Raw genomic sequence first — 27,942 nt, forward strand, 5'->3', positions numbered from 1 at the left:
ATTTTAAAGACAAAAATGACATTTGACGCAAATTCTCCAAAAATGTGGAATAGTTTTTTTACTTTTTACATCTCATAGTCATAGTTTTTGCAAATTTGAACTTTTTTAAGCTAAAAATGACTTTTAAAGATAATAATTATAACAGTTATACTTGTCATAAATGACCACCCACAAAACGATCAGACAGGAAAGTCCGCTTTTCCCAGTATAACGTTCATGTGCGTTCAAAGTGTTATACAGTGTTTTTGACAGATGACTGGTAAGAACATAAAACGTCAACAATTCATAAAGAAATCAAAATTTGGTCAACATTTTTTATGAGCATCCACTAAATATATTTTGCTTGTTAAAATTAAATAAATTACGCACTAAACTAATAGAAGTTATATTTATGCTTGTTTATTTTTGTGAGGCAAAACTATATGTTACGTCGATAAGTTAATTACATAGATGCCACGATAACCATTGATAAACCAATCAGTCACCAGTATTGTTGGGAGAGAACAATGTCCAATTAAGTATATTTAATCGAAGCAATACAATCCGATAGATTTCGAAAGTTGTCAACAAACTAATGACACATATTGGAAAAAGACGTGTTTACTCGCCAGTTGTTTAAGGGAAAAAAAGGGGGTGAATCAGCTGATTCTTTTTGCGCTTTTACATAATTTGTGACCGTTCATTAGGTACATTAAACATTTTTGTTTTTTGTTAGTGTTCTATTTAATAGACGATACAAATATTGAATAGTTTGTAAAAGTATAACATTTTTAGAAAACAAAATTTTCTTGTTTTATGTTTTTCAAAGCATGTTTTTTTCAGCTGTCAACTTTAACTTTTCTAAGTTACTTTTTACTTTCACAATTTCAATGAATTTTGTGGAAACCATTCTCAAAGTGTATTTTTGTACCTCCTTCTATCATTTTCTTTATATATATGTATGTTGTATATGTATAAAGTGAGATAATCACTCAGGAGATACAATTGTATAACAAAAGAGTTATAGTTAATGTAATCTCTATTATTGTTTTCATTTGCTTCTAAAAAGATTATGAAGCAACTCTTTAGATGAAGTGAGAACTGTTTGTATAACAGTATACCAGTATAACAGTATACCAGTATAACAGAATAGCAAAAGTTATTTTCCTATCCTATCATTCTTAATATGATAAAGACACAACTCTGTATAGGGTATATGAGTAAACCCTTTTGTATAACAGTTTAACTTATCGTTTTTAGGTTATAAAAGTTTGTATTTTAAGTTTAGTTGGATATTAGAAGCTATAAATACTTTGTTAAGAGTTCTCATGCATGGAAATGTTTATATCAAAATGTTTGATCATAATTAAAAAAAAAATGACAGTTCAATATTATGTCAGTTTTAAACGTCAGTTTGGCTTAAGTTTTCCAAGCGCTTTTTACAATAAAGTTTTGTTATACAATACGGTTTGCTGATAAAAGCTCTGTAAATACACTGAATGCACCGATCTCAATTAGAATTCTAAAAGTGTACCTATAAACAATTAATCTGAGACAGTACCTACTAAACTTTATACTTTCATCTCTAGGTCAAAAACCTTTCCAAACCCAATTAAAATTATTTTCCAAGAGTCACCATAAACCTTTCTCAAATCGCCAAAGTTCATTGCTACTTCTTTTGCAAATTGCCCATAAAGAGAAAAAAATAATAAACAATAAAATCGTTTTCACTTTTCTAAGTGAGTGTAATAGACTTTCCAACAACAAATTGCACACACAAGTTTTGCAATAAACAAACCATCTCCGTTAAATCAAGTGTTTAACATCTCACATCGTCGTCGTCGGTCGTCTACTTCGTCACCGTACTTGACTTTTCCTTTCCAGCCGCTTTCACTCGCTCGATTAACTCTTATAAATCTACTAACTATAACCCACCACCTACATACATATGTGTTGTATATACACAAATCTACCAACCTACCACAATTTTATTTATCTCTTTCTAAATTCAATTGTCTTGCCTTGATGCACATTACCATTTTATTAAAAAACGAAAAAAAACTAACTAGTTTGGTTATTTTCAATTTCTGTTGCTTTCTGATGCCAATAACACTTTCGTTATAATATTACTTCATAATCTCATTGAACAGCAACAAAAAAAAAAAAGGTGAATAGAAATCAAAAGTCATATACCCATGGTAGGTTACATTCAATAAATTTTGCACAAAAGGCAAAAAAAACGAGACACATAATCTAAAAACAGAAAAAATACACTAACAACATCATAGCAAAAGCAATTTTACTATAACTAGCACGCCGCTAGTCTATTGAACTTGTTTATTATGATAGTAACTTTTCTTTTCCCCCCTTTTATACTCAACACCACCACACATCATCATCATCATCGTGCCGTAGTGTACCTCTAATACAACTCTACTACCTACAAGTAAAAATCAAAACATTTTCTCTCGTGAACAATGAAAATAGTTTTCACTTTCTATCTGGCACCGCCATCATCATCATTATTATCATCATCAACATCCGAAGAGACATTGCAAAATAATAGAGCTTATACCACTGTTATACGGTTGTTATAGTAACAAATGGAAAAAAAAAGGAAAAGTGTCAAATCAAATGAAAACCAGTGCCATCTGGCTGATGACTTTACAAGTGCAATGACATATGTCATTCTCCTTGTAATTTTAATTTCAATTTCTCTCTCTTTCCATCACTTTTATTAGTCTTATCAGTGCGGAAAATGCAAAATAAATGCAAGAGATAATACATTTGCATAGAAGATCAGTCAGCAGACAGAAAAAATAAAAAAGAAAAATGCGTTAAAGAAATGAAGTTTAATGACACATGAACGAGAGACTGACAGAGCAGAGTAGCGAGCGCAACAAGCGATACGTTGAATGAACGCACTTTCGTCGACAACAACGACGTTGGTCGATCGAAGAAAGAAAAAAAAAAAAACGAACAGATCAAATTTATTAAGGCGAATGTGCATGCATGCAAAATACAGAAAAAAATAAAAAAGAAGAAGAAAACAAATATCAAAATGATATTCGATGAATAAAAAATATAGCAGAAACTCGTTGTAACGGATTCTCCAAGTTTAATTGATTGCTCTTGAAAACGAGCATTCATCTCGTGTGATGGTCGTGCGAGTTCACCGACACTCCACACTCTCATTAATAAAAATTCAATAAATCGAAGTTGAATTGTGTATATAATTATGGTAAATTAATGACCGATTTGCATGCTTAAGGGGACTTCCTCTTTATATATCAATAAAAAAAAGGCCTACAGACACAGAACGACTTTGAAAACAATCGGAAGTGTCTTTGAAAATGAACTGTTGAATATAATACTCTACTCACCACACTTGTGTCATTTGTTTTATTTCATACAACTGTCAAAATATAGGCCTTTTTGATCATGGAACGCCCCCTGAAAAATTCTTGAACAAGGTTCAATTTTTAACCAAGTTAACCACCCGAAACAAATTCGCGTGGAAGATGACCTTAGTTGAGGTTACGATTCGAATTTACCACATTAACATACCTTCTGTCATTCCTCTCTCACTCATATTATTATCATTATGTCAATTCACCTTGACCATGTTCGTTACGTTGAACTGACAGCTATTAACTATTTGTATTGTGTGTTTTTTTTTACACATCTATTTATTCACACGGTGAGTTGATCTTCAAAATTACCTAGAAGGTTACAAGTTGAACCTTTTTATGTTAATTATAAATTTTTTTGGCGCGTTTTGACACATACAAATAACAAAGTATACATTTTGAACGAAAAAATAGGCCTACGAGCGCGTGTAATTAACAAATAATGCGTACATGATAGTTCTGTTTGTTTGCTTTTTTTAAGTTTTAAATAAAATTGTATACAAATTTTCAAGGTGGGCATTTAAAAGTTCATTCATCTGTCAAAAAAACTAGAAAAAAACTAGTCGTTTTTTCATGGTTTCCGGAAATTTAAAAATGAATATTATGTAGTTAAATTATTATTTGTTTTTTTTTTTTAATAGATTTGCCATTGAACTTGAGACAGAGAGATGAAACAATGACATTATTCGATTTATATAATATGCGAATTAAATTTTAGAGGTTTAATATTTAAATTTCTTATATTTTTTCTTTAGGTTAAAAAAATAGTTGATAGTTATCTCTTGGCAAAAATATTTTGTATTTTTTTTAGGTCTGAGCTAGATCTGAGGTTTGTTATTTGAAAGTTTGTGATTGTTGTATTCCGCCTCGCCGCGTCGCGAGTTCCAAGGTTTTTAAACCTAATATACATATCAATATTGTACCTAGATTAACATTTGACAGTTGAGAGGTGAATGAACGCTTCAATGTCAAAAAATCATCCATACATAGAACTTAAAGATACTTTTGTATGATGCAATCGCGTTTTATTAAAAGAATCAAATAATTGTCCGTTGAAAGTATAGTTGAATGTCATTTTGATGTCAATATTTTTTTAAATTGCTTCTTAAAGATTAAGGTAGAATACCAAGTTATAGTTGTTTTATAACATAATATTATAAATAAATAACCCTTTCTTTTATAATTTCTTTTTTAACTTTTTTGTCTTCCTTTTCATAAAGAGTGCGCATTTATTCTGTTTTGTATAACAGTTTTTTTCTTGAACTCACTGAACTATATATAACACTGGATAGTGAATTCTCTACAAAAGAACATGGGTAATTTTCTGTCTCAAAAATAATATAACTTTGATAAATGTGTTATATTTCAAATAGTAAAAACTGTTATATTCTGTAAATAAGACTTAAAAAACTATGTTTAGTGAAAAGCCAAATCGGTAAAGGACTTATTTCTGACATAAATTTTAGTTAATAATAATTTAAATCAACTTTCGTTGTAAAGTACTATAACATCGTTAAGGGAGCAATTTAATGGATTTTCCAATTAGAAAATTGCTGACCAACAAATGTTATACAAAACTTTTTCTTTAAAAATATACATAATTTTAAGGAAAATAAATGTATGTGCTCGGCTCGCAGAGTATGATTTGTATCAATCTTGTTCTAGTGTTTGCGTCGAATTCCATCAAAATTTTCATTTATTGCAAAATTGCTTAAACAAATTTAAAGGTCTCGCATAGGGCGCCATTTAAAAACAAAAAGCAAATAACTTTATCATTTTCTCTAAGTTCAATTAAACTTAATTTATATAATCTCATTTATTGTAAGTATGTTATTTTATTTATTTTATACAAATTAAATACTAAGGCCTCGCATTGGGCGCCAGTTATAAAAAATTAGAATTGTTTTTTTCTACAACCGTCTTTAATTTTAAAAGGATTCAATGGATGTTTATTTTGGTAAACTTATTCACAAAATTAAGGCCTCGCATTGGTGCCCAAAAAAAATTTAAAATAGGTAAATCAAAACTAAAATAAAATTTCACATTGGGCGCCAGTTAAATATAAAAAAATGGAATAAATTCTTTTTTGTAAGAAATTTGGCTGGCGTTATAAAATTGGAGAAAATCTTACATTGGGCACCAGTTAAATAATGTTCGATATAAATTCATGAGGATAAACTGCAAGAAAATTAATTTTTTTTTGTACAGAATGAAAGGTTTGTAAGTTAAAAAAGAGCCAGTTAAAAAATAAAAATTGTTCTCAAACACATGTGAAGGTCGTACATGAATTGAAAACTGATGCAAACATTTATTTCATAGGTAATCGGACGAATTTAATAATAAAATAGTATTAAATAAGCACATATTTCTTAAAATTTATTTTTTCTAAAATTTTTCTAACTAAAAAAAGATTTTATACATTGCCATATTTTACTCTGTTTCTGTATAAAAGACGGTTTTGAAAAACTTTAATTTTGGTTCCTACACAAAAACGAAAACCCTTTCAAATGTTTGAATTTTGTTTTGAAAAATTTAATCTTTCAAAATTATAATTAAAAAAAAAAAATTTTTATTAAAAAAAAAAAAAATTTATTAAAAAAAAAAAATTTTATTAAAAAAAAAATTTATTAAAAAAAAAAAAAATTTTTATTAAACAATTTTTTTTTTTATTAAAACAAAAAATAAATTTTGGTTGTAAAGACGAAATGACTGCTTTTATTTGCTTTTAATATAATTAATAATTTTACTTCAAGCCTGGACTGTTTTTGTCAATTTTGTTGTTTTTTGGAATAAAAATGTTATATTTTTTAAATTTAAATTTTTTTATATATTTATCATCAATTTTGCTAAACAAAAATTAAATGTTGTCTTCATTGTTTAAATGACACCCAACAGAAGATAGATCAAAATGATTTACTAGTTTTTTAGCATGCAAGAAAGCTTGATTTTGATTTCTTATATAAAAATGCTGATTTTTTTTAAATGTTAAATATTATCTTGTATTTTCTGTTTTAAGTTTTTATACTGACTGATGTATAAAAAAACCTACATTAAATTGTTGATTTAAAATATAAGATATCAATAGATTAAAAAAAAAAAAATTGTTTCGCATTGGGCGCCACTTAAAAAAAATTCCTCAACCTTGCATTTAAGAAGACAATTATCAATATATTGCTGGCTTATACAGAATTTTTTAAATGTTTGTCATCGAATTCATCAAAATGGGCTTTGAAAATTATGTCTATATAATTTTGTCTTTCAGCGAAACATACCAATATTCAACTCGGGTTCCCCTTTGACCGAACTGGCCACAGTTGTATCCATAACAGGGTAACTCTTAATATATTCCGGAGTTTGGGGTCTTAAATCCAACTGTTGTTGTTGTTGCTGCTGCTGATGTTGTTGCTGAAGATGTTGCTGATGTTGTTGTTGATTTTGATATTGTTGCTGTTGTGATATATTACCGCGACAATTATTAATATTTGCATTATTATAATTGTTATTGTCATATAAATTATTGCCACAAGTAACATTATTACCATTTAAAACATTCATATCACTTGTACTGACTGCCTGACTGTTGGCAGTACTGTTAATATTCGGATTTACAAAATCACTGTTACTTATTGAACAATTTAAATTACCATTTTCAATTTTAATATTACATTTATTTTCATTATTATTATTGTGAATATTTTGGTGATGTTGTTGGTGTTGTTGTTGGTGTTGTTGTTGTTGAAGTTGTTGCTGATGTTGTTGTTGTTGTTGTTGATTACAATTTGTAATTATTGACGAAGGAACTGAACCTGAATTATTGCAAGTTTTATTCACATAAATCACATTCGAGTGAGGCACTTTACGAGCAATCACTGTTGTTGTTATTGCCGATGTTGATGAGTTTGTGGTATTATTACTCTCTTGTAATTGTGATAATAATGCATCAGTATTATTATTGTATCTACGATATTCCTGATGCATTATCGGATACGACGACGAATTAGACGACGACGACGCGGATGATGAGGGCATCGGTAACGACGATAACGACGACGGATTGGTACTATTACGAATAACAATAGCAGTATCAGTTTCCAATTTGACACTACTATGAAGTTTTGTATTTTGATAATAAGTCGAAACACTGGTATTTGGTGGAAGTTTTAATGCATTTTCTAAATGAGAACGCACTGTTGTTATTGGTTGTTGTTGCTGAGACGATGAAGCCGAAACAACAGATCCTTGTTGATGATGTTGTTGCTGATGGGAATTAATATCCGATGGAAATGGAATGCATATTACCGAAGTGCCACTATTATTTATATTGTTATACACTTGAGCACTTGAACTGCTTGATGTTGGACAGTCTGAGCTGTCAGCTGACATAAGCATTTTCATTTTAACTTTGTTAATCAATTTTTGTTTAAATCAAATTATAATGTGGACTTATGTCCACTTAGCGAACGCACTGTGGCGAGGATTTAAAATATTCCTCCCCCATACGAACTGACACAAACAAAATACGCTTTTTTTTTTGCTTCTATAGAAATTGTATAAAACTCCGATAAGACAAAAATAAAAAAAAAACCCTGCGAATAGACTGCGACGAGAACAAACAAAATAATATATATTTTTTTTTTTAATTGTGAGGATGCAAACAGAGCTACGAAACAAAATGATCTTCTCTGATCGAGGCGAACTTTGTCAATGAAAGGAAAATCGCTGGATCTGGTCTCATTGGCAAAAGCAACCGCACAACCACGGAATCGAGCCAGGCCTGCCTCAAAAAAACAAGTAAAAACTCCACTCTCTCACAAATACACACACACACATAGACAAGCAACATATTCTAATACATTCTTATATGTCTCTAATAAAATAAAATAGGGGAGCGAGAAAATCATATGTGTAGATACATTTTTTTATCTTTCAGATACGAAACATTGAACAAAAAAAAAAAAAAAAAACTACTTCTCGCGATCAGTATAGGAGCGTAATACAAGGAACGTGTATGGCTCGGCTGACTGGTAATGGTAATGTAGACAGAGAGCAAGATTCGAGAGAGTGAAATAAAATTAAATAACAGGTACTTTTACTTTAAACTCGTCGCATGTTTCAATGGTTTAGTAATAACATTGAAAATTCATTTGCTTGTGTATTAAGAGGAGACTTGTTGGGAGAGAGAGAGAGCAAATGATCGCGTCATCATTTGAATTTTTGAATTTCGCGCGGTCTGGCGCTCTTTTGCTTATAGTTCACGAGTCGATGACTACCACAATTCGAGTTGAGGTTCGATGGGAGATGGGGGGACTTGAGGGATCGAGGCGACATCTAGCGAAGGAATTTACTGAGAGTTAAGCGCTAGCGGCCAACGAACGTTAATCGTGCCCTTGTAAATATAAAATTATATCATCGATTTCATGCAATGTTTTTTTCAAGAGTGTGTGGGTTTTTGTTTTTTATGATTGTATAGGTGATCATGAGGTTTTTTTTTGTTTTGATGTCTTTGGGGAGATCTCGAAAGAAATAGATGGTAATAGAGAGATGCGAGTTTGTGAAGTGAAAACTTTCAATCTTGGGGTGCGTTTAAGAGTTTGATGGTGATGGCTCGGTACGGTCGGTGAATGGTGGGCGAGAGATTGTTGGAATAAAATGTATGAAGAAAGAGTGAGAAGGATAATGCACTTTTACTTTTTTTCTTTTTGTATCTTTTAGACCCGAAAATTTTCTATCTTTTTTGCTTCTTTCTCCTCTTGATCAAATCCTCCTTTGAGAGCTTGTAAAATTTTTTTTTTGTTGTTGTTGTTTTTTTGGTATTTCCATTTGCAGTCGGGAGGGAATATGGGCAATTCAGAGAATGCACTTTATAGAGATAAAGTTGAAACGAGAGGAATGACCTAGACCTTTGTTATTTAGAGTAGGGAAGTGAGTTTTATTTTTGAAGATTGTGTTTTGTGTGTGTGTATAATAAATTTTTATTGGGATAGAGAAGGGAAAGACAAAAATTGTTAGTGAATATGTATGGAATAAAATAGTTTATTGGGGAATTATTTAAGTCAATAGAAATTTCTGGATTAAAAAAAAAAATATGAAGAACTTTGAAAGGTTTATATTGCTAAAATAGAGTTCTAAAATAATTGTGGCTGGAAGTATTTTCTGAAAGGTTTACTTCTTTTAAATTTTTCTTCTCTTTTTGTTTATAAAAGTACTAGCTGACCCGGCGGACTTCGTTCCGCCATTTTTTGTATTTATTTCTAATTTTCGACTCTGTAATTAGTTAATTTTCAAAGTAAAAAGAGGATCAAAACTTGTAAAGTTCATAAAATTAGTTTATAAATGTTAACTTTTAAACTTTTAGCAAAAGTGGCCTATGCAAAAAACTCATGCATGCGCATGATTAAAACCTATATTTCCTATAAATTTGAGATTTTTTGCAGACTTTTAAAAATTCCAAAAAAAATAAAAGACTACTCAAAAATGTCCCTAAAAATTAGGTTGTTTTTCAAAAATTTTTATTTCAAAATACAGGGCCTATGAAAAAAATCCGTTTTAGACCCCTAATTTTTTTTTTAAATATCTTTCTCATGGTGTAACTCAAATTTCTGTGCAAAATTTTGCGTACCTCTAATTAGTCTTTTGTCGAAGGTCTATGACTGCAAAAAAATCTTCACAACTTGGTTTTGAAATTTTTTTGAATTTTTTCAATACCTTTTTTAACTATTGAATAAATTTGTCTATCATTTAAAAAAAAAGTCAACTCTTTACGACTTACCGTTTAGAAAATAGCCTCTTTTTTCAATGTCGTGTTACCCCTATTTACCCTATAAAATCTTAAATTTTTTTTTGCCTTAAACCTTCTCCTCTTATGGCTCTTTGATTTAAAAAAGAAATTAAGAAAATAAGTCAGTCGGTGTGGCCGGTTAGCGAACGTACACAAAACCAAACTTTAATATATATAATAGATTGAGGAATTAAGATATTTTTTTAAAGTACTCTCTTTTTAAACATGAAATATTCGAGACTAGAAAGAAACCTTTAGTTCAGTGATTTTGAAAAAATGATTTTGAATTTGTTTCCGTTAAGGTAGTAGGCTTAAGCCAACCTTTTCCGTTCACAAAAAATGGAACAAATTTTCAATAAATCTGGTGATTTAAATAAGCACTGGAAAACTCTCAAATCATTGAAGTTCTCAACTCCTTTGACAATTCGTCTACAAAATAACAAGATAAATACAGGTTCGTGCTCCTGGAATAGGACGTTACTTTGCACTTCTTTTTTTTTTAAGTTCTATTCTTTTTCTGTTGCTCTATTCAAAAATTCTGTTAACTGGACTTAAAAAAATACAAGACAGAAATATGTATAGTAAAAAAAAAGTGGTCTAATATGGATTTCTTGTGGAACTCCAGATAAAATATCAATTTGCATCGTTACACTTTTCTTAAAAATGTCAAACTGTGTTTGTGATTGTAAATACAATTTCATCCAATTAAAAAAGTTTATACTAAAACATCAATTTTTAGACTATTTTAAAGATTGATGTTTATATGGTTAGAAAACGTAAAAAGTTTTGTTGAAGTTGACTCCTGCAAGCAAAACACATGCTGCTTGGACCAAGGTTGTAAAAATATGAATTGAAAAAAAAAAACAAAAATCCATAAAAAAAAAAATTGCATACAAAAATATTTATTGCAATTGAAAAAAATTTTTATTTAAAAAAAATATTTATTGCAAATAAAAAAAAATTTCAATGCAAAAATGTGTGCAATACATTTTTTTTTAATATTCGTCGAATTTTTTACAATAATTATGGCTGTTTGACCTTATATTAGGTTCAATATTATAGTTGAAATATAGCTAATGTATGATAGAAAAGCCAAAATTGTACAAAAATTCGACCAATATTAAAAAAAAAAAATATTAAATGCAAAAATTTGGCATTGAAATTTTTATTTAGTGCAGAAAATTTTTTATTTGCAATTATTTTTTTTTGTAATGCAATATTTTTCAGTTGCAATTAAAATAGTTTTTTTTTTTTTTTAATTTTATTTCAATGCAAATATCTTTCAGTTGCATTAACATTTTTTTAATGCAAAATTTTTTTATTTGGAATAAATATTTTTTTTTTTGAAGTAAATATTTTTCGCTCGCAAACAAATTGTTTTTTTTATTAAAGCAAATTTTTTTCAGTTACAATAAATATTTTTTTTTTAAGCCAAAATATTTTTTTTTTTTAAATTTGTAAAACAAATGCATTAAAAAAACGAACTTCTACAGCCCTGCTTAGGAGTAATTAATGCTTGGCTATGAAATTGAATAGGTATGTTTATAGACTATTTTCTCAATTAATTTAACAATATTTACAATTTTTGGTCTTTTAAGTTCAGAAATTCTAATGTTATGGACCAAATTCTTAAAAGTTTTATGCTCTAAGAGTACCTACTTTTTGATTTCTAATTTTAAATTTTGTGTTTGAAAATTGTAGTCAAGTTAAACTCTTTATATACGACCTAAAATTTTCTATGGAGTGACGTAAGACTATCTGTCGAAAAAGTTGCAAAGCGCGTAATAGAGTTTCTAGCAGGAGATTTTTAATCACCTTCATGTCTGAAAGTATTAAGTATAAGTCAGTATGCTCTAGTTAGTATTAGACTTGCTTATGTATTTGATAGAACATAAAAAATATTGCATAGATAGTTTGTTCATAAAATGAGAATATTTTACTGTTTCATACTTCTAAGAGCGGATTTGATATTATGTTTTTCATTTTGTACAGTGTATAACTAACTGACAAGAAAGACGCTTCCAACGATGCCTCATTTGTCAAAATATAATAAATAGCTTAGAAGTTATGTAAGAACAGGTGAACATATAATATATTTAAAAACACAATTATTCTTTGAGCGTTAATGAAGTTAAGCAACTTTCTTCCTTTTTCAGTATTACACCTTTTTTTAACCCAAATACGACATGCAAAGCAAAACATGGGCTTCGTTCCCTCATAACTTCTAAACTCCTTTTTATAATTTGACAAATGGGGTATCGTTTAGTCCCCTGGTTATAGGCTATTTGACTTTTTAATGAAATTAAATATAGCTTCCTTTTTACTATAGGTACTATAGGGCAAGTTTAGGATTCGTAAAAAAAATCGAACTCGAGATAACAATTTTACATGACATTACGATGATGGAGAATGCCAAAAAAGTGGGTCCGGCAATTCTGTCTGTCTGTCCGTCTGTCTGTCTGTCTGTCTGTCTGTCTGTCTGTATGTACCTCGAGCTACAGCCTAAACTATTAGAGTGATTTTGTTCAAACTTGGTAGTTAAGAGTTTTGGGTGATTCCCTAGAGGACAAATTGAATTTTTTTTTTTACTACCAAAACTAACGGTACCTGTCATATAACGGAAATAGAAAAGTTAATTTTTTTCAAAAACGATTTTCATTAAAATTTTTGAGTGTAGCAGTACACATAAGAGCCAACTTTCTAAATAAAAAAAATATTTTTTTTTACCGTTATTAACGGTACCTGTCATATAACGTTTTTTTTTATTTATGAATATCTCGTTCAAGAATACCCCGATTTCAACGAAAATTTTTATACAAAATGTTTTAGGTAAAGGTAATGTTAAAAATTTAGAAAATTTTCAAAAAACTCATTTTTGGATTTTTAAAAAATATTTCAAAATTTTTTTTTGAAAAATCAATTTTTTGAAAACGTGTTTATGAAAAATTTTGAAATTTCGTTTTTATGCGTAAATAAGTTATTACTTCAAAATGGCATACCAACTTTTTTTTTGAAAAATGTCAGAAAATTTTTATATATAAAAAATCTAACGATTTTCGAAAATTTTTTTCTAAAAACTCACTTTTATACAAGAAGTAAACTGGCATACTTGGTTTTTTGTGAAAGATCATTTAAAACTATATTTAATTAATTATAAAAAACAGATTTTATTTTTTTAATTTCTTGAAAATATCAAATTTTAAATTTTCTTGAATAAAAAGCTTTAACATTAGAGTAACTTAAAGCATTAGAGCAAGTACGTGCGACCCCAGTCGTGCATTTTATTTATTCTATGAAATCAAAACTCCCAAACCGGAAATAGCCAAAAAAAAATTCTAAAATATCATCTCTACCCAATAACCCCCAACTCAAAAGCATAAATCACACAGTTTGGGCTATAAAATACAGTGATTAAGTCAGAGCAGTGTCCTTGTCTCAGTTGAAAAATACTCATAACGAAAGTCAAATAAAATCACCATCATCATCATTGCCGCAACACCAGTTGACTTTTTCTATACATAAGAGAACTCTCAAAATATAAACTATCAAACAAACAAAAGAATACAAAAAAAAAAACTTTTTATTAATTATATTATAAACTTCTTAATGTTTCTTTCCATCACTCGCACATGAACTTTAACCTTCATTTTGACAAAAAAAAAAAAAAAAATCAAGCAAATAATAATAATATTTTCGCATGTTTTATCTTCTTTATTTAATTTTTTTTTTGCCATTCTACTATCAATTTATTTCAGCCTTCTCAAAATTCTATCATTGTGTGAGTGAGGCTAGTTGATTTAATCAAAAAATGTACAAAACTTTTTACACCCTTCACAAATTTATATAAAAAAATTATTATCACACACACACATGGATGAATGATGGTCATGTCCTTTTAAATGTCATAAACTTTCTCCTTGATAAACACAATTATGAGAGAACATTTTAAAAAATAGTCATCGTCACAAAGATCATCAGGTTTTTTTTTTAATTTTGTTTAAAATTTTTATCACCACCTACCTGGTTACTATTTACCTACCTGTTGTCTCTCTATATATCAACTTTAATTTAACCCCCAAAAGTTTAAAACAAAGTTTAATGACATTAAAGTATTTTCTCCTTGTGATCGAGTACTTCCGCTTTAGATATACAGACGAGTTAAAAAAAAAAAAAAATATGGAGGACTTTCCGCAATTCCAAAAAAAAAAAAAATTAAGAATCTTCTTTTTTATCGACACAAAAACACACATTTCCATGCGTATAATTGTGCAGTTTTTTTTTTTTTAATAAATAAATTTGTTTGTTGTTTGTGGTAATAGATTTTTTTTTAGCCAAAAATATATTATCTAAAAATATCTATTTGGCAGTTTTTTTTAATTTTTTTTTTTTTTATTTTTTAAATGACATCGCTATGAGTGTGCCTCGTGCCTTTATTTTTTTTCCTCTACTATTTTTTTTTATACACTCATAGTTTGAGTGGAATGAACAACCCTGAACTCGTCATCATTGAAGGTCGCAAACTCACGCATAATGGGGCGGCTATTATAATGTAGGTATGTTTGTAGTTTATTTGTATGTGATCATCATTTTTTTTTTTTTATCATATAGTGATTCCGTGTGGGGTTTTAATCAGACTTTTTTTGGTTTTGGTGTTGTTGTTGGTGGCGGTTGTTGATATTTCGAGACAGCAAACGAGCAGAGATAAGAGCAGCGACGATTGCTGCTAACACACTCACCCACTTTATTTAAATGCGAGAGACAAACAACAACAAAACTGTTGATTAGGGTAGCAGAGCAACCAGCTGACGACGTGCCCGACTGCCAACGACGATGAAGACAAGCGCATGTGACTGATAGGATGATGCACCCTTGAGTTAAAGTTCGTAAACATATACTGTTGGTATAAAACTTAAGTGTGTGTGAGTGTTGGTGGAATAATTTACTTCCGATAATATTTTTGATCAGCTTTAAATAAGAATTTAATATAAATTTTGCAACAAAATGGGTGTGGAAATTGGAAAAAGTGTAAATTTGTTCCCTCATAACTTCTAAAGTACTTTTCAGAATTGCACAAATGAGGTATCATTGGAAACGTCTTATTTGGTCGGTGGTTATAGGCTAAGTGACATCACATTATAGTCGATATAATGCCCTCTGGAAGCAAAATACATAAATAAGAAGTTTAAGTTACCTTTTTGACCATTCTTTTGAAATTATTTTTCTTCTGTTCAAGTGGTCACTAAAAGGAACTTACAGATGAACATTTGAAAAGGAGTCCTGTTTGACCATAATAAGCAAATTATGAAAACAACTCAATTGTCCCTTTAGAGGAAAAAGTCATAAAATTAAACAAAATTTATCATACAGTGGCTTCGCAAATATTATGTAAAATCCCCAAAATAATACAACGATTTTGACATCTTGTTTTTTTTTGTTCTTAAAACTATGTATTTATTTTTATTTTGTATAAACTCGATTTTTTTTGTATTTTTCAATCCGTTTTTGAGTTGATACAAAATTATGCTCAAAATTACAATGTATTGGTAATTCCTTCAAACAGGATTAACCCAACATATCACGGCACTTATCATCATAGGACAACTTATCACAAGAAAAATTACAGAAAAATTCAATTGAAACAAATATGGAAAGGGACATTTTTTTTGACGAAATGTTCCCTGTGTTTAATTATAATTTGATGGGCTGTCATATGATGACTTGTGCTATGATTAGTTGAGTTGAAAATCCTTAAAAAATTATATTCAGCATGGACAATATTTAAGAAAAAAAAAAAATCATGTGTGCAATTCACACGTGGTTGAAGTGAAACCTTAAAAATCATTTTAAAAAAATCGAAAAAATATAACTTTTTTTATTCCATCACTTTTTTATATGACAACCTACAATAAATTTTATACCATCTGAAAGCTTATTGTTTCAGCTCAAAATATTTATATCGACCATGTCTATACAACATCTACAAAAAGAGCTAGAATTTTTTTAACCCAATTAGTTTTCATAAAAAAAGCAAAACAATCAATCTCTTTTCTCTTCTAGCACCATTAAATCCATTTTTTAAAAGACAACCTATAATAAATTTTATATTATTATTATTTCACTTTTTTTATATGACGCTTCAATCATATTTCTACCATGCCTACAAAAAAAGGAAGAATTTTTTAAAGCCAACAATGTCAAAATTTCAAACTGAGATTACGGTACTTCCTCTACTGCTGGCTGGTCATCGGCAACAAATCTTCACAGGTGTTTTGAGGTATTTTTCAAGTTTTTCAATTAAAGATTTATATAACTTGTAGAGTACGTACCGTTATGTGTGATATATTAAATGAAATGTAATATTATCAGCATATTAAAGTTAAATAAATTTGTTATGTGCTTTAGATCAAAAGATATAAGGTGTTTAGAAAAAGAACATCTTTTCACCGTTATCTCAGAATTTTGAATATGAAATTAATTGAAATTTTGCAAAATCCTAATTTATTTAATTACCTATCTACTGTATAAATTTCATTCATCTATCTATTAAAACAAAAAAGTTATGATCAATTGATTTTTCGTATCGCTTTTTCGTTTCATCTTGTTTCAAATCACTACGATACTAAAGAAGTTTTCACTTCAAAAAGCTTAAAAATAACTTTAGAGACATTGAACTCATAAGTACAAAAGTTAATACTAAAACAATTTTTACAAACTGAAAGATGTTTTTAAGACACATTTTTGATAAATAGTGGACTGGTCTTAAAATGGATCTAAGACTATAATTTTCTAAAAACTAGTATTTAAATAAACAAGAACAAGAGTGGGTAGCTTCACAGACTTCTATTCGTAACTACTATGTACTTTTCGTAACTTCTATGTACTATGGGGAAAAATTAAGACCTCGGTACTTGTCATATGACCAAACTGGAAATGATTGTTTTCCTCCAAAAAAGCTCTAACGATTTTGGTTTAAAAATATACATGTTAGGTGGGAAGGTAGTACTTTTGATATAAGAAAAAATATATTTTGGGCCGTTATTTACGTTATTTGCCATAAAGGTTCTTGATGTTTGGCTTTCTCATAAACGGCACAACCTATTTCAATAAAAACTTTGAAGCCAAAACCGTTTTAGTAACTCTTATGTTGAAGTTAAGAAAAATTTTCAAAAAAAAGTTGTTTTTGAAATTAAAAAAAATGTTAATTTTTTTTTTTTAAACATCAATTTTTTGAAAACAGACCTATGAATTTCATTGAAACTGTATTTGTATGTGCGATTAGCATACCTACCAATCATTTGTTTAAATTTTTTTTTTTAATTTTGTAGATAAATCAAATTTTCGTCTGTGCAGTTTTCAAAGGCTTTGATATTCCAAGCATTTTTAACATTTGGCCAAGTAGGGCCAAAAATTCGGATAGTGAAAATATGGCGTTGCCATTTTTAGGGGAAAACTAAAATTTTGGTTATTTACTTATATTTCGTTGAAGGTTGGAAGGATTTAATTTAAACTTAACAGATAGATATTTTTTATCATTCTACATGATTTGCAAATTAAAATTTTCAAAAAAAAATTCTTTAATAAAATTTAAAAAATATCGTTTTAAACATACATTTTTTTCCTGATATTGATGAATTTTTAAAGGTTAGTTAATATTTGTGTTCTTTGACTTAAAAGAGTAGGTAAATACGTGCGATCCTGTCCTACATTTTATTTTCGATAATATGAGTCAAAAATTTTATAAAACGGTTTAAAACACTTTTCAAATCCTGAATTAGTTTTTAAAAAACTTTAATTTTAAAAATTAAATAATAAAAGATGACAGGTCAAAAATAAGATTTCGGGTCTTTCATTTTTATATTTTTGAAAAAAAAAAATTTAAGAAAACCAATGGGCCGCACTTACTAATGTTTAAAGTCCTTGATGTAGTCTGCTGTAAGACAGAATTATACCTTGCTTCCTACAACTTTTAACGTTTTGAAGATACTCATAGAAGTCATACATTTTAATATATGTATTGTTAAAAACAACTTTTCCAAACCGAAAAATTCAACCTCATTTTCAGAACTTTTGCATTATTTCGTTCCACCCAATTTATTTTGTTGAGATTTGAACAATGGAACGTAATTTTCCATAAAATATCAAATATTAATCAATATTTATAGTTATCCACGGAAAAAATTGATAAGACTTTTTGTGATCAAAATAGAATCAAACGATAATAAGCAAATATTTTTTTTTTCAATTTCAAGTTCAAAATAGGATTGTTTTTTTTTCAATTTCAAGTTCAAAAAAAGAGTATGTTTACATCATTAATTTTTGATCAGTCAATATAAATTCTTCCATGAATATTTTTTTCCCCTCTTTTCAACAAGAAGCCCATAAAACATTTCTGAGTCACTTTTTCGGTATTTTCATGTTCAACTTGATAACATTGAATCAAGAAAAAATAGTTTACTGACCCCGTTAACAAAACTGATTACAATTTTTTTGTTTGTCTGTTTGTGTTTACATTTTTTATTCAACCCAAATAAAAAAAAAAAAAACTATCTCAGAAAAACCCAGAAAAAGGGAATGGAAATAGATTATTTGAGAAAATGAGTGGGTTGCATTATGGGTACCGAAAACCAACATAAAAAAAAAACCGAAAAAAAAAAATAAACTAGGGTCATTTTGTCATCAGTCTCAGCTGAGTTACTTTTGTAAGTCATATACAAAAATCGTTTTCTTCTGACTCTTTCTTTAAAAATGACATTCAGAGTGTTACAGAAAAATGTATAAAAAAAGGGAAAAAATGAAAAGTACAATCAACAGTCTGAGACGAGATAAAAAAATGCAGTCTCAGAAGAAGAACAAAAAAGATTAAAATATTTCAATAAAAAGAGCAGAAAGAAAAAAAAGAAGAAGAGAAGGAAAAATAAGATTCCATACCAAAATGCACATAAATAAATGAAAATGAAATGTCATTCACACCAGTCGACTCGACTCGAGACTTGGTGAAAGATGGTGGAGTTTGTTCGCCCCTCGTGTTTTTTTTTGCATTGCAAAAGACACAACAACCTCCCAGAACTACACGATCGTTGAATAAGAGATTTTGATAAGCAAATTGAAAAAATACTGCAAGAATTATACCTACCTCCCACTGATCTGCATTTTATACCTCCCGCTTTATCAATCGGTGCAAAAATTGTCAACAAACAGAACTAAAAAAAAAAAAACAACTACCTAAACAAACCTGACCAACGCCAACATCTCTCTCAACAATCTAATGCAACACAACCTCCAAAAGACTCTTCTAGAAAAAATGTTTTACTGAAAGAGAGAGGGAGTCCAATTCAGTGATTTTGTGGTATTATTTCGCCTTCACTTCATTATTATCGTTTTACCCCACAAACACATCATTATACGAGTGCTATAGAAGCGCTATAGTGCTATCTTCTCTTCTAGCTCTCTCACAGAGCTTAGATATTACTACCATCACCATCCATATTACGCGAAGGCAAAAGAGCCAACGACACTATAACGAAACGTTGAGGACGATCAGTGTCAGTCAACTCACCCGCTGGCCGCCACTCAAGTCATTATAACTGACTGCGACTGTGTATTGAGTTTGATCTTGGTGAAATAAAAAAAAAAGAATGCTTGCTTGTTGTTGTTTGGTTGGTGTTTGATATTGCAAATGCAATGATCATACAAATTTACTAGTTTTCATTTTGTATAATTGTTGTTGTTGTTGTTGTTATGGATGACGATCGTAGGTCTATGACATCCAACATGAGCAAATGGCAACACACATTATTACACCATGCAGTTACAATCAACAATTGGCATTTCTCTTTTGCTTTGAATAAAAAAATTGTGTTAGGGGAATTTCACAATTCATGTATGTCATCATCGATTTCAGCTATAGTCTTCTGTTTGGATTTGGCGAATTATCAGGCGAACCCAACAAGTCAGTTGATAAACTTGGAAAATCAACAGACAAGCTGAAAAATCAACGGCGAGTTCAACAAATCAACAAGAGAGCCCGAAAAACCAAGAAGCGAACCTGTCAAATTGATTTAGCAATCAATTGGCGAACCTGGCAAACCAACCGGCGAATTGGTCAATCAACAGGCGAACTGGTAAATCAACAGGCGAACCTGGAAAATCAACAGGTGAACTGGTAATTCAACAGGCGAAACTGGTTAATCAATAGGCGAACTGGTAAATCAACAGGCGAACCTGGAAAACCAACAGGCGAACTGGGAAATTAACAGGCGAACCTGGAAAATCAACGAGCAAACCTGGAAAATCAATAGTGAAACTGGTAAATCAACAGGCGAACCTAGAAAATCAACAGGCGAAAATCGAAAATCACCAGGTAAAGTGGCAAATCAACAGGAGAACCTGGTAAATCAACGGGCAAATCTTGGAAATCAACAAGCGAAAATGGCAAATCAACAGGCGAAGTGGCGAATCAAAATGAGAATCTGGTAAATCAACAGGCAAACCTGTGAAATCAACAGCCAAACCTATTTAATCAACAGGTGAACTGGTAAATCAACAGGCGAATATGGCAAATCAACAGGCAAAGCTGGAGAATCAAGAGGATAGTCTGCCGAAATAATGGACGAGTTCGGCGAATTAACAGGTGAACCTAGAATTTCAACAAATACGCCAAATCAGTAGGCGTATCTGCCAAATAAACGAAAAAACTCAGCAAAACAACGAATATCTCTAAGAAATATTTGAGTAAACTCGGAAAATCAACAAGCGAAACTGTCAATTTGACAGCTTAAAAAAAAAAACACTTCCATTGTAAAATTCACCTTAACTTTTAAAAATCGTGCAACTCGAAATGAACAGCGATTACAACAATTTGGCGTTGATATTACAACGCGAAGACGAGGGAAACACGCAATAAAACAAAACACTGCAAAAAAAAAAAAAAAAAACAATTGAAAATTGCCTCAAGGGAGAAAAGAAAAACAGAAAGCTCCACACACAATAATAGCAAACGAAACTCCGGTCTCCTTCGGGGCGGAGAGAGTAAATAAGAAGAAGAAGAAATTGCATTGCAATGCCTTCTCGGCTATTGACTCGTTCATTGCACTTACTTTTTTTTCAAAAAAAAAAAAAAAAAAAAAAAAAAAAATGAAAAGAGAGAAAAAAAGAGAGAGAGGAAAAACATCTGTGTGTATAAGTGGCATTGCCAGATTACCCATTAGGCATATAAACAGGGAATGGGTAGAAGAAAAAAAAACTGTGGAGGGCACTGCTGCAGTAAAACTACATAATAGAATTTGCACACACAACTCTCTAGAGATTTTCAATCGTAGGACAAAACGGGCATAGCCAGCTGGAAAAATGGTGAAAAGCTGCAGTGGATCAATGCACTCTTTGGTTTGGTCTTCAACTCTCTCCCATGATGATGGTTAACTACGTGAACGTCGTCGTTCATCGTCCACAACGATGACGACTAGCTTAACTCCTCTCTTTCAACAACCCCCTTTTTTGAACCACTTGCAAGGCTACTTGGGAGGACCATCAAGTGTGTACCGCACCATCTCTCTCTCTCCATTTAAACATAAACCTGGAGTTGTTGCACTTCTCTACGATGTTGTAGCTGGTCAATGGTTCTCTGGTTCATTGCCATCCGAGCGGGGTAACTAACCATGAAAGAAAATTTATATATGTACAATTGTACACACAAGTCAAGTGTTGCCCCGCGCAAAAAAATAAATTTTATTTGACGACTATACGACGACAATGATCATGGATGATGGCAATGATGACGTTTGTTGGTGCACAGTGTTTAGCAGCTAGCAGCAGCATGTGACTTTTGATAATTGTAAAATGGGGAAAGAGTGATTGAGGGGTTATAGGATAAGGGTCCGGAGAGAGAGAGAATTGTGAGACGATTGTGCATACGTTGTTTGGTTCACGGATTGGATGGAGTTTTCCAGATTGTTCGGGGAATGTTGTGTGGGGTTGTTGGCTTTTGCGATTTATATTATGCCTACTTACATTGAATGGGATTTCTAAAATTTTAAAGAAATGTATACACATAGCTTGTTTTGAGGTAGGCTATTAAATCGGGTTTTTGAGTTATTGATCCGGGATTTCATAATTTTCTTTTTGTTGAGTTTTTCGCCTTAAAATATATTTGACAGAAATTAATAAACAATCAAGGCGAAAAGTTTGGTGGCCTTGAGTTAATAATCTGGTCATTGAGAGCTGAACAGAACAGAAATGAGCTGAACTGAGGTGAACTCAACTCAGGACAACTCAACACAGTCAGATCAACCCATCATTTAAATACCTTCCACAAGTCTTACTCGGAACATCTCGACTCAGAGACTCGAGGTTTCAAGTTGAATTTATCCGAGGGAGCTTCTAGAAGTTAAATGAGAGCCAGGATGAGTTGTCCTGAGTTGAGATTGAAATTGAAATATAATCCTCAACTACTTCAAGCTGAACTGAGTAGAACAGAAATGAGCTGAACTGAGGTAAGCTCAACTCAGGACAACTCATTCCAGACAACTCAACCCTGCATTTAAATACCTTCCACAAGACATACTCGGAACATCTCGACTCAGAGACTCAAGGTTTCGAGTTGAATTTATCAGAGGGAGCTTCTAGAAGTAAAAAAGGAGCCGGGATGAGTTGTCCTGAGTTGAGATGTATCTAAATAAAAGCCTCAACTACTTCAATCTGAACTGAACAGAAATGAGCTGAACAGAGGGGAACTCAAGTCAGGACAACTTATTTTAGTACACTCCAACCTCACATTAAAATACCTTCCACAAGAATTCTTAAAGTTAAATGAGAAGCGGGATGAGTTGTCCGGAGTTGAGATGAATCGAACTCTAAGTAGCAACTGGATATCCAACCCGCAGAACCAACTTAGGTTTTATAACTAATTACAAAGTCAGAAATAGTATCACTCAATTAAACTTTGAGAATTCTATAAGGTTTATAAAAATATCAAAATATCTGTCATTGAAAACTGAAGAAAAATATTAATTTTGTGAGAATGGAAAATCATAACCATGACAACTATGAAAAACTACCAACTTCAAGTTTTGCCATCAACATGTTTTCCGGTGCTGCTGCTGGCATAATCGAATTCGGCCTGATGTATCCATTGGATTCAGTTCGAACAAGAATGCAAAGTTTGTCACCAGAACATTCGGGTGCCAACATCTATGGAACCTTTAAGAACATGATTAAGTCTGAAGGCCTTCTCAGACCTGTTCGTGGAGTATCAGTTGTAATTGCTGGAACAATTCCAGCCCACGCGCTCTACTTTAGCTCCTATGAAATGTCTAAAGAAGCTTTATCGAAGCTTTCCACACACAATACAATCAATTACATGACAGCAGCTGTAATTGCAACAATTTTACATGATGCCATATCAAATCCAACTGAAGTTATCAAACAACGATTACAAATGTATAATTCACCATATAAATCAGTTATTACGTGTATGAAAGGAATTTATAAAGATGAAGGATTAATGGCATTTTATCGATCTTTTGCGACACAACTTTTTATGAATGTACCATTTCAAGCGATACATTTTTTAACATATGAATATGTTCAAGTTTTAATGAATCCAGATAGATTGTATAGTCCTTTGGTGCATGTTGTTGCTGGGGGAACAGCTGGAGCTGTTGCTGCTGCTGTAACAACACCGCTAGATGTTGTTAAGACTTTGTTGAATACTCAAGAAATTGGCTATACCGGTGGAATGATGGATGCTATTAAACAGATTTATAAAATTGCTGGTCCGAATGGTTTTTGGAAGGGTTTGACAGCAAGAGTGTTGTATACAATGCCGGGAACAGCTATCTGTTGGTCAGCTTATGAATTTTTTAAATATTATTTATGTCAATATGATAATTCAGATACAAAAAGGGAATAGAATGAAGGAGTTTATTTTGTTTATTTATTTTGTCATGTTTATATGCATATTTAACTGTGATTTTCTCATATGGAAGTCTTTGAAAATTTGTTTCGATTATTGTTTTTGGGTTTTTAAGTTAAATCTACATTTTTTGGAACGCGTTCCCAGAAAAGCGAAAAATAAAAAATGAAAAAAAAAAAAATTGAAAATGTCTTTTGAACTGTTGAAGTGTTGAGCCGGTTCAACAATCCACACTTTCAAAATACGTTCCATAACATAATAACTTACATTCCACTGCTTCTATTTCATTTAAAATTGTTTGTATAAATGACAATTACATAATATGGATTGTATTGATCTGTGAAAACTTGTGGAACGCATTATCATAACAGATTTGTTAAAAGATAGAAGGGTTTGTCAAGAAAGGAATGTCCTCAATCAAGGTAGTGAGATTACCTAATATTTTGAAATATTTTCGGTATCACTATCGATTCAAGTTTTGATAAAATTTCTACAAACTGTGGAAAGTAATCTTGGTATTTTTTTTACAGCGATTTTTATTTTTAAATAAGCAAGTTCGAGTAGAATTTCATTTTTATCGAATGTTTTGTTAAATTTTTTGCTTAGTTTGGACATTTTTTTCGAAATGAAATACTTCACAACAAGTCAAGATGTGGAACGGATCTTTGAAATAAATTTTCCACTATTTTTAAAAGTGCAAAAGTGCATTATGTATTATGAAATATTCCTATAAAATTTCAACATTACATTATGCAAATTGTATTTTTAAAGCATTGTCCACACTAGGTTGATCAGCACGTTCAACATACGTTCCAAATCGACATAGTGAATAGTTAGACCATTCGGAACTTGCGAAATTTATGTTTAGGCTTAGATATAGCACATATGCTTCAGTTAAATAAATTGAAAGAGTTTAACTATTCAGTATTTCGATTAGGAACGAATGTTGAACGTGTTGATCAAGCAAATGTGGACCCAGCTTTAATTAAGTTGATTTTTTTTTTTTTGTTGGCAACTTTCAAATTTTACTACCAAGGAACAGTGATTTGTTTCTTATTATAAAATCAAAAAATGGTAACATACGTTGCGTTTGTGTTAACTGTGGAACCCATTTATTCTTTCATTTCACGAGAAAAAAAATACATGGCTTAAAGACATCTGATTAGAAAACGTTAATTTTTTCCTAATTACTTAGTTCGTTGCAGTAAAATACCAAGAAATATTTTGGTGGAACGCATTCATATTCATTTTATAAATAAAGTGTGAATAAGTCCCATTTCAAGTTATGTTCCACATTGAGGGTGTTCAACTTCCGTATAATGATAATTTTTGATTCCACGGAAAATTAGTAATAGACCTTAGTTTTAGTAAATGAAACGTTTTACTACTTGAGTACGGTTTTAACTCAGATTCAAAAAAAAAATGATAAATGAATGAGTTCCACATCGTGTATAACGGCGTATAACATCAATTTTAGAATTCAGGGCTAATAGGGCTTCTCTAAGAAGGTGTTCTAAAGGCCGTCATTTCTACCAACATTGTCATGAAAATGTAAAAATTACATTGGAAATTTCTTAAGGAATTTCACAACAAGATTTTTTGAAGCTTTAACAATAAAAAAGCGTTATCATCAAGATCCACATCCACTTTGAGACGACTTTTGTACGCACAATTTACGAACTAAAGCAATGATTCTAGAAGAAGTGATGAATTCTTACACCTTATCCTTATTTTCGGATCTTTTTAAGTCAAAATTTTGTATATGCACCAAGTCGATTTAAATCCGAAAAACAAAATAAACATCTGTTATCCCGAAATCTATCTTCCAATCAATTAAATGAGAACCATACTCTTCTTTTGTTAGCCCGCTAAGATAAATTTCTTAATTTTCAAGTTGGTTGATGAATTCCATTAAATCGATTTAATTGCATCTATTCATCAAGACTAAAAAGGGGATAGATAGCTCATTTTTTTTTATAGAAGTTAGATGCGTGAACTGATAAAATATAATTGTATAGGTTACATTACTCGTATATCCATACACAATTGGGGAATGAAGTGCATTTAAACGAGACAAAATGCGTGCATCTTCATCTTTGTAAAATCATTAATCGATTTAGTTAGGGATCATAATGAAACTGACGACATTGAAATATAATTCAAGCAAGTCAAGGCAATGCAGGTTTATACTTATGCAGGGTTGCCGTTGTGTGAGGATTCTTCTCGAAAAACTGCAATTTCTTTCATTTTGTATTGACAGGCAATTTTATCTGTCAAAATATAAATGTCAAAATGAGATTTACAAAATAAAAAATGGCGGTCGATAATTGTAATATGACCTCTTCACAGTTGCAAGTTCTTAGCATGCACGTAAGTACTTTTAAATTGTGACTTTGGTGGATCGTCATTTAAATACCAACTTGCATGCAAGTTCAAATGTCAGAACAATGTAAAATTACTGGCTTATTAACTTGCTCGTTTTTTAGCGCTACCAGTGATTTATAAAATTGCATTTATAAGTATTTAAACTTACCTGTCAAAACTTGCTTCGCTCGTTGGGTAAGGCAAAAATCTATTTTGACAGTTAAATAAAGCAAGCAAGAAAAACTCCATACAAAAAACTTGCCTCAGATGTACCTCGTCATGAAATTTAAACTTTCATAACAGATTTTCCAAGACATTTCCAAGAATTTTGTTTCAAAATTCTTACTTTTCAATTGAATTGCATCCATGGCAACCCTGTCCTCTTGTGTCAGATATTAAAATGGGTAAAAGGAATAGATAACTAACTACAAAACCGCACAAAGTAGGTTGTTTCCATGCTCATAAAGATGTGTTCTATTTTCCTGAATCTATATGTGCTCGCATGCCACCATACAGAAACTCCCATTTTTATGTGCTCCTGTTGCCATACACGATTTATTTACCTATATAAAATCTATGTATGTAAGTTTTAACTCCCTTTTTTTCCCTCCCTAAATAAGTCTTATAAGCCAAACCATCATCATCATGAACCAAACGAACAAACATACATTTTTTTATTTTATAATGTCTTCTATTTTTGCGTTTTGGAATTTTCCACTTTTCCACTTGTGGTATGGCAGCATTGATGCACGTAAAGTTGTATGGTGGAAATCTTGTTTCGATTGTGTGTATGGTGTTTAGAGCTCCTCTCTGTAGTGCATCGAAATATGAGGTCTTTAACCCTTTCTCGATTGCATCTATACTTTTATACGTGTAGGTATAGAGACTATAGAAAAATGTTGAGGCAAATGCAAGGCGACTGACTTGTTTCACTTTGGAGAAATTGAAAATGAAAAATGTGTTTTTCTTTTTTTTTTTTTTTTTCTTTTTTGCTTCTTGTTATTGTTTATTGGTTTGGTTTGGAGTTTGTTGGAGGTTTTGAGAAAATTGAAATATTTATCTCAAGAGGGCAATGTCTTTGAAGGGAATCAATGAATATGGTAAGAAAGTTAAATGACTTTGAAAAAGGCATTTTAAATTTTTTTATAAATGGAGAGATATTTAGGTGTGTTTATGTCTCTTGACAATAATTATGCAGTTTATAAATTAAAAGACTAGGAATTTGCAAAGGAATAAAACCTGATAAAATAGTGAAATAAAATTCTTCGTTGAGTTTATTAACCTAAGAAAATTATTAGTTTAACGACAACTCATTTCAAGACAACTCATTTAGAGACAACCCGACTCAAATCTACACACGACTTAAGATAGCTCAACTAAACTTTTCGATTTGTTAAAAAAATGTGGACTGAAAACAGAAAGAACTCAAATTTTGCAGGTTTTGACATTTTTTTCCGACTCGTTTTTAATTCGTGAAGTTCTAATGCAACATGAAGACTTTT

The 27,942-nt window shown here is 30.6% G+C and overlaps 2 protein-coding genes across 4 annotated transcripts in view; one reads left to right on the top strand and one right to left on the bottom strand.

Annotated features, from left to right (window-relative positions):
* LOC129919536 (ecdysone-induced protein 75B, isoforms C/D) overlaps positions 1–27,942 on the bottom strand; it is a 218,956-nt gene that overhangs the window by 61,378 nt on the left and 129,636 nt on the right. The window lies entirely within an intron of this gene.
* On the top strand, positions 23,091–24,085 carry LOC129919537 (mitoferrin-like). The gene has a single exon (XM_056000454.1). It carries the CDS (start codon positions 23,183–23,185, stop codon positions 24,071–24,073), a length of 891 nt encoding a protein of 296 aa, XP_055856429.1. The 5' UTR covers positions 23,091–23,182; the 3' UTR covers positions 24,074–24,085.

Source organism: Episyrphus balteatus, chromosome 4 (assembly GCF_945859705.1).
Source record: "Episyrphus balteatus chromosome 4, idEpiBalt1.1, whole genome shotgun sequence".
Classification (NCBI taxonomy): domain Eukaryota; kingdom Metazoa; phylum Arthropoda; class Insecta; order Diptera; family Syrphidae; genus Episyrphus; species Episyrphus balteatus.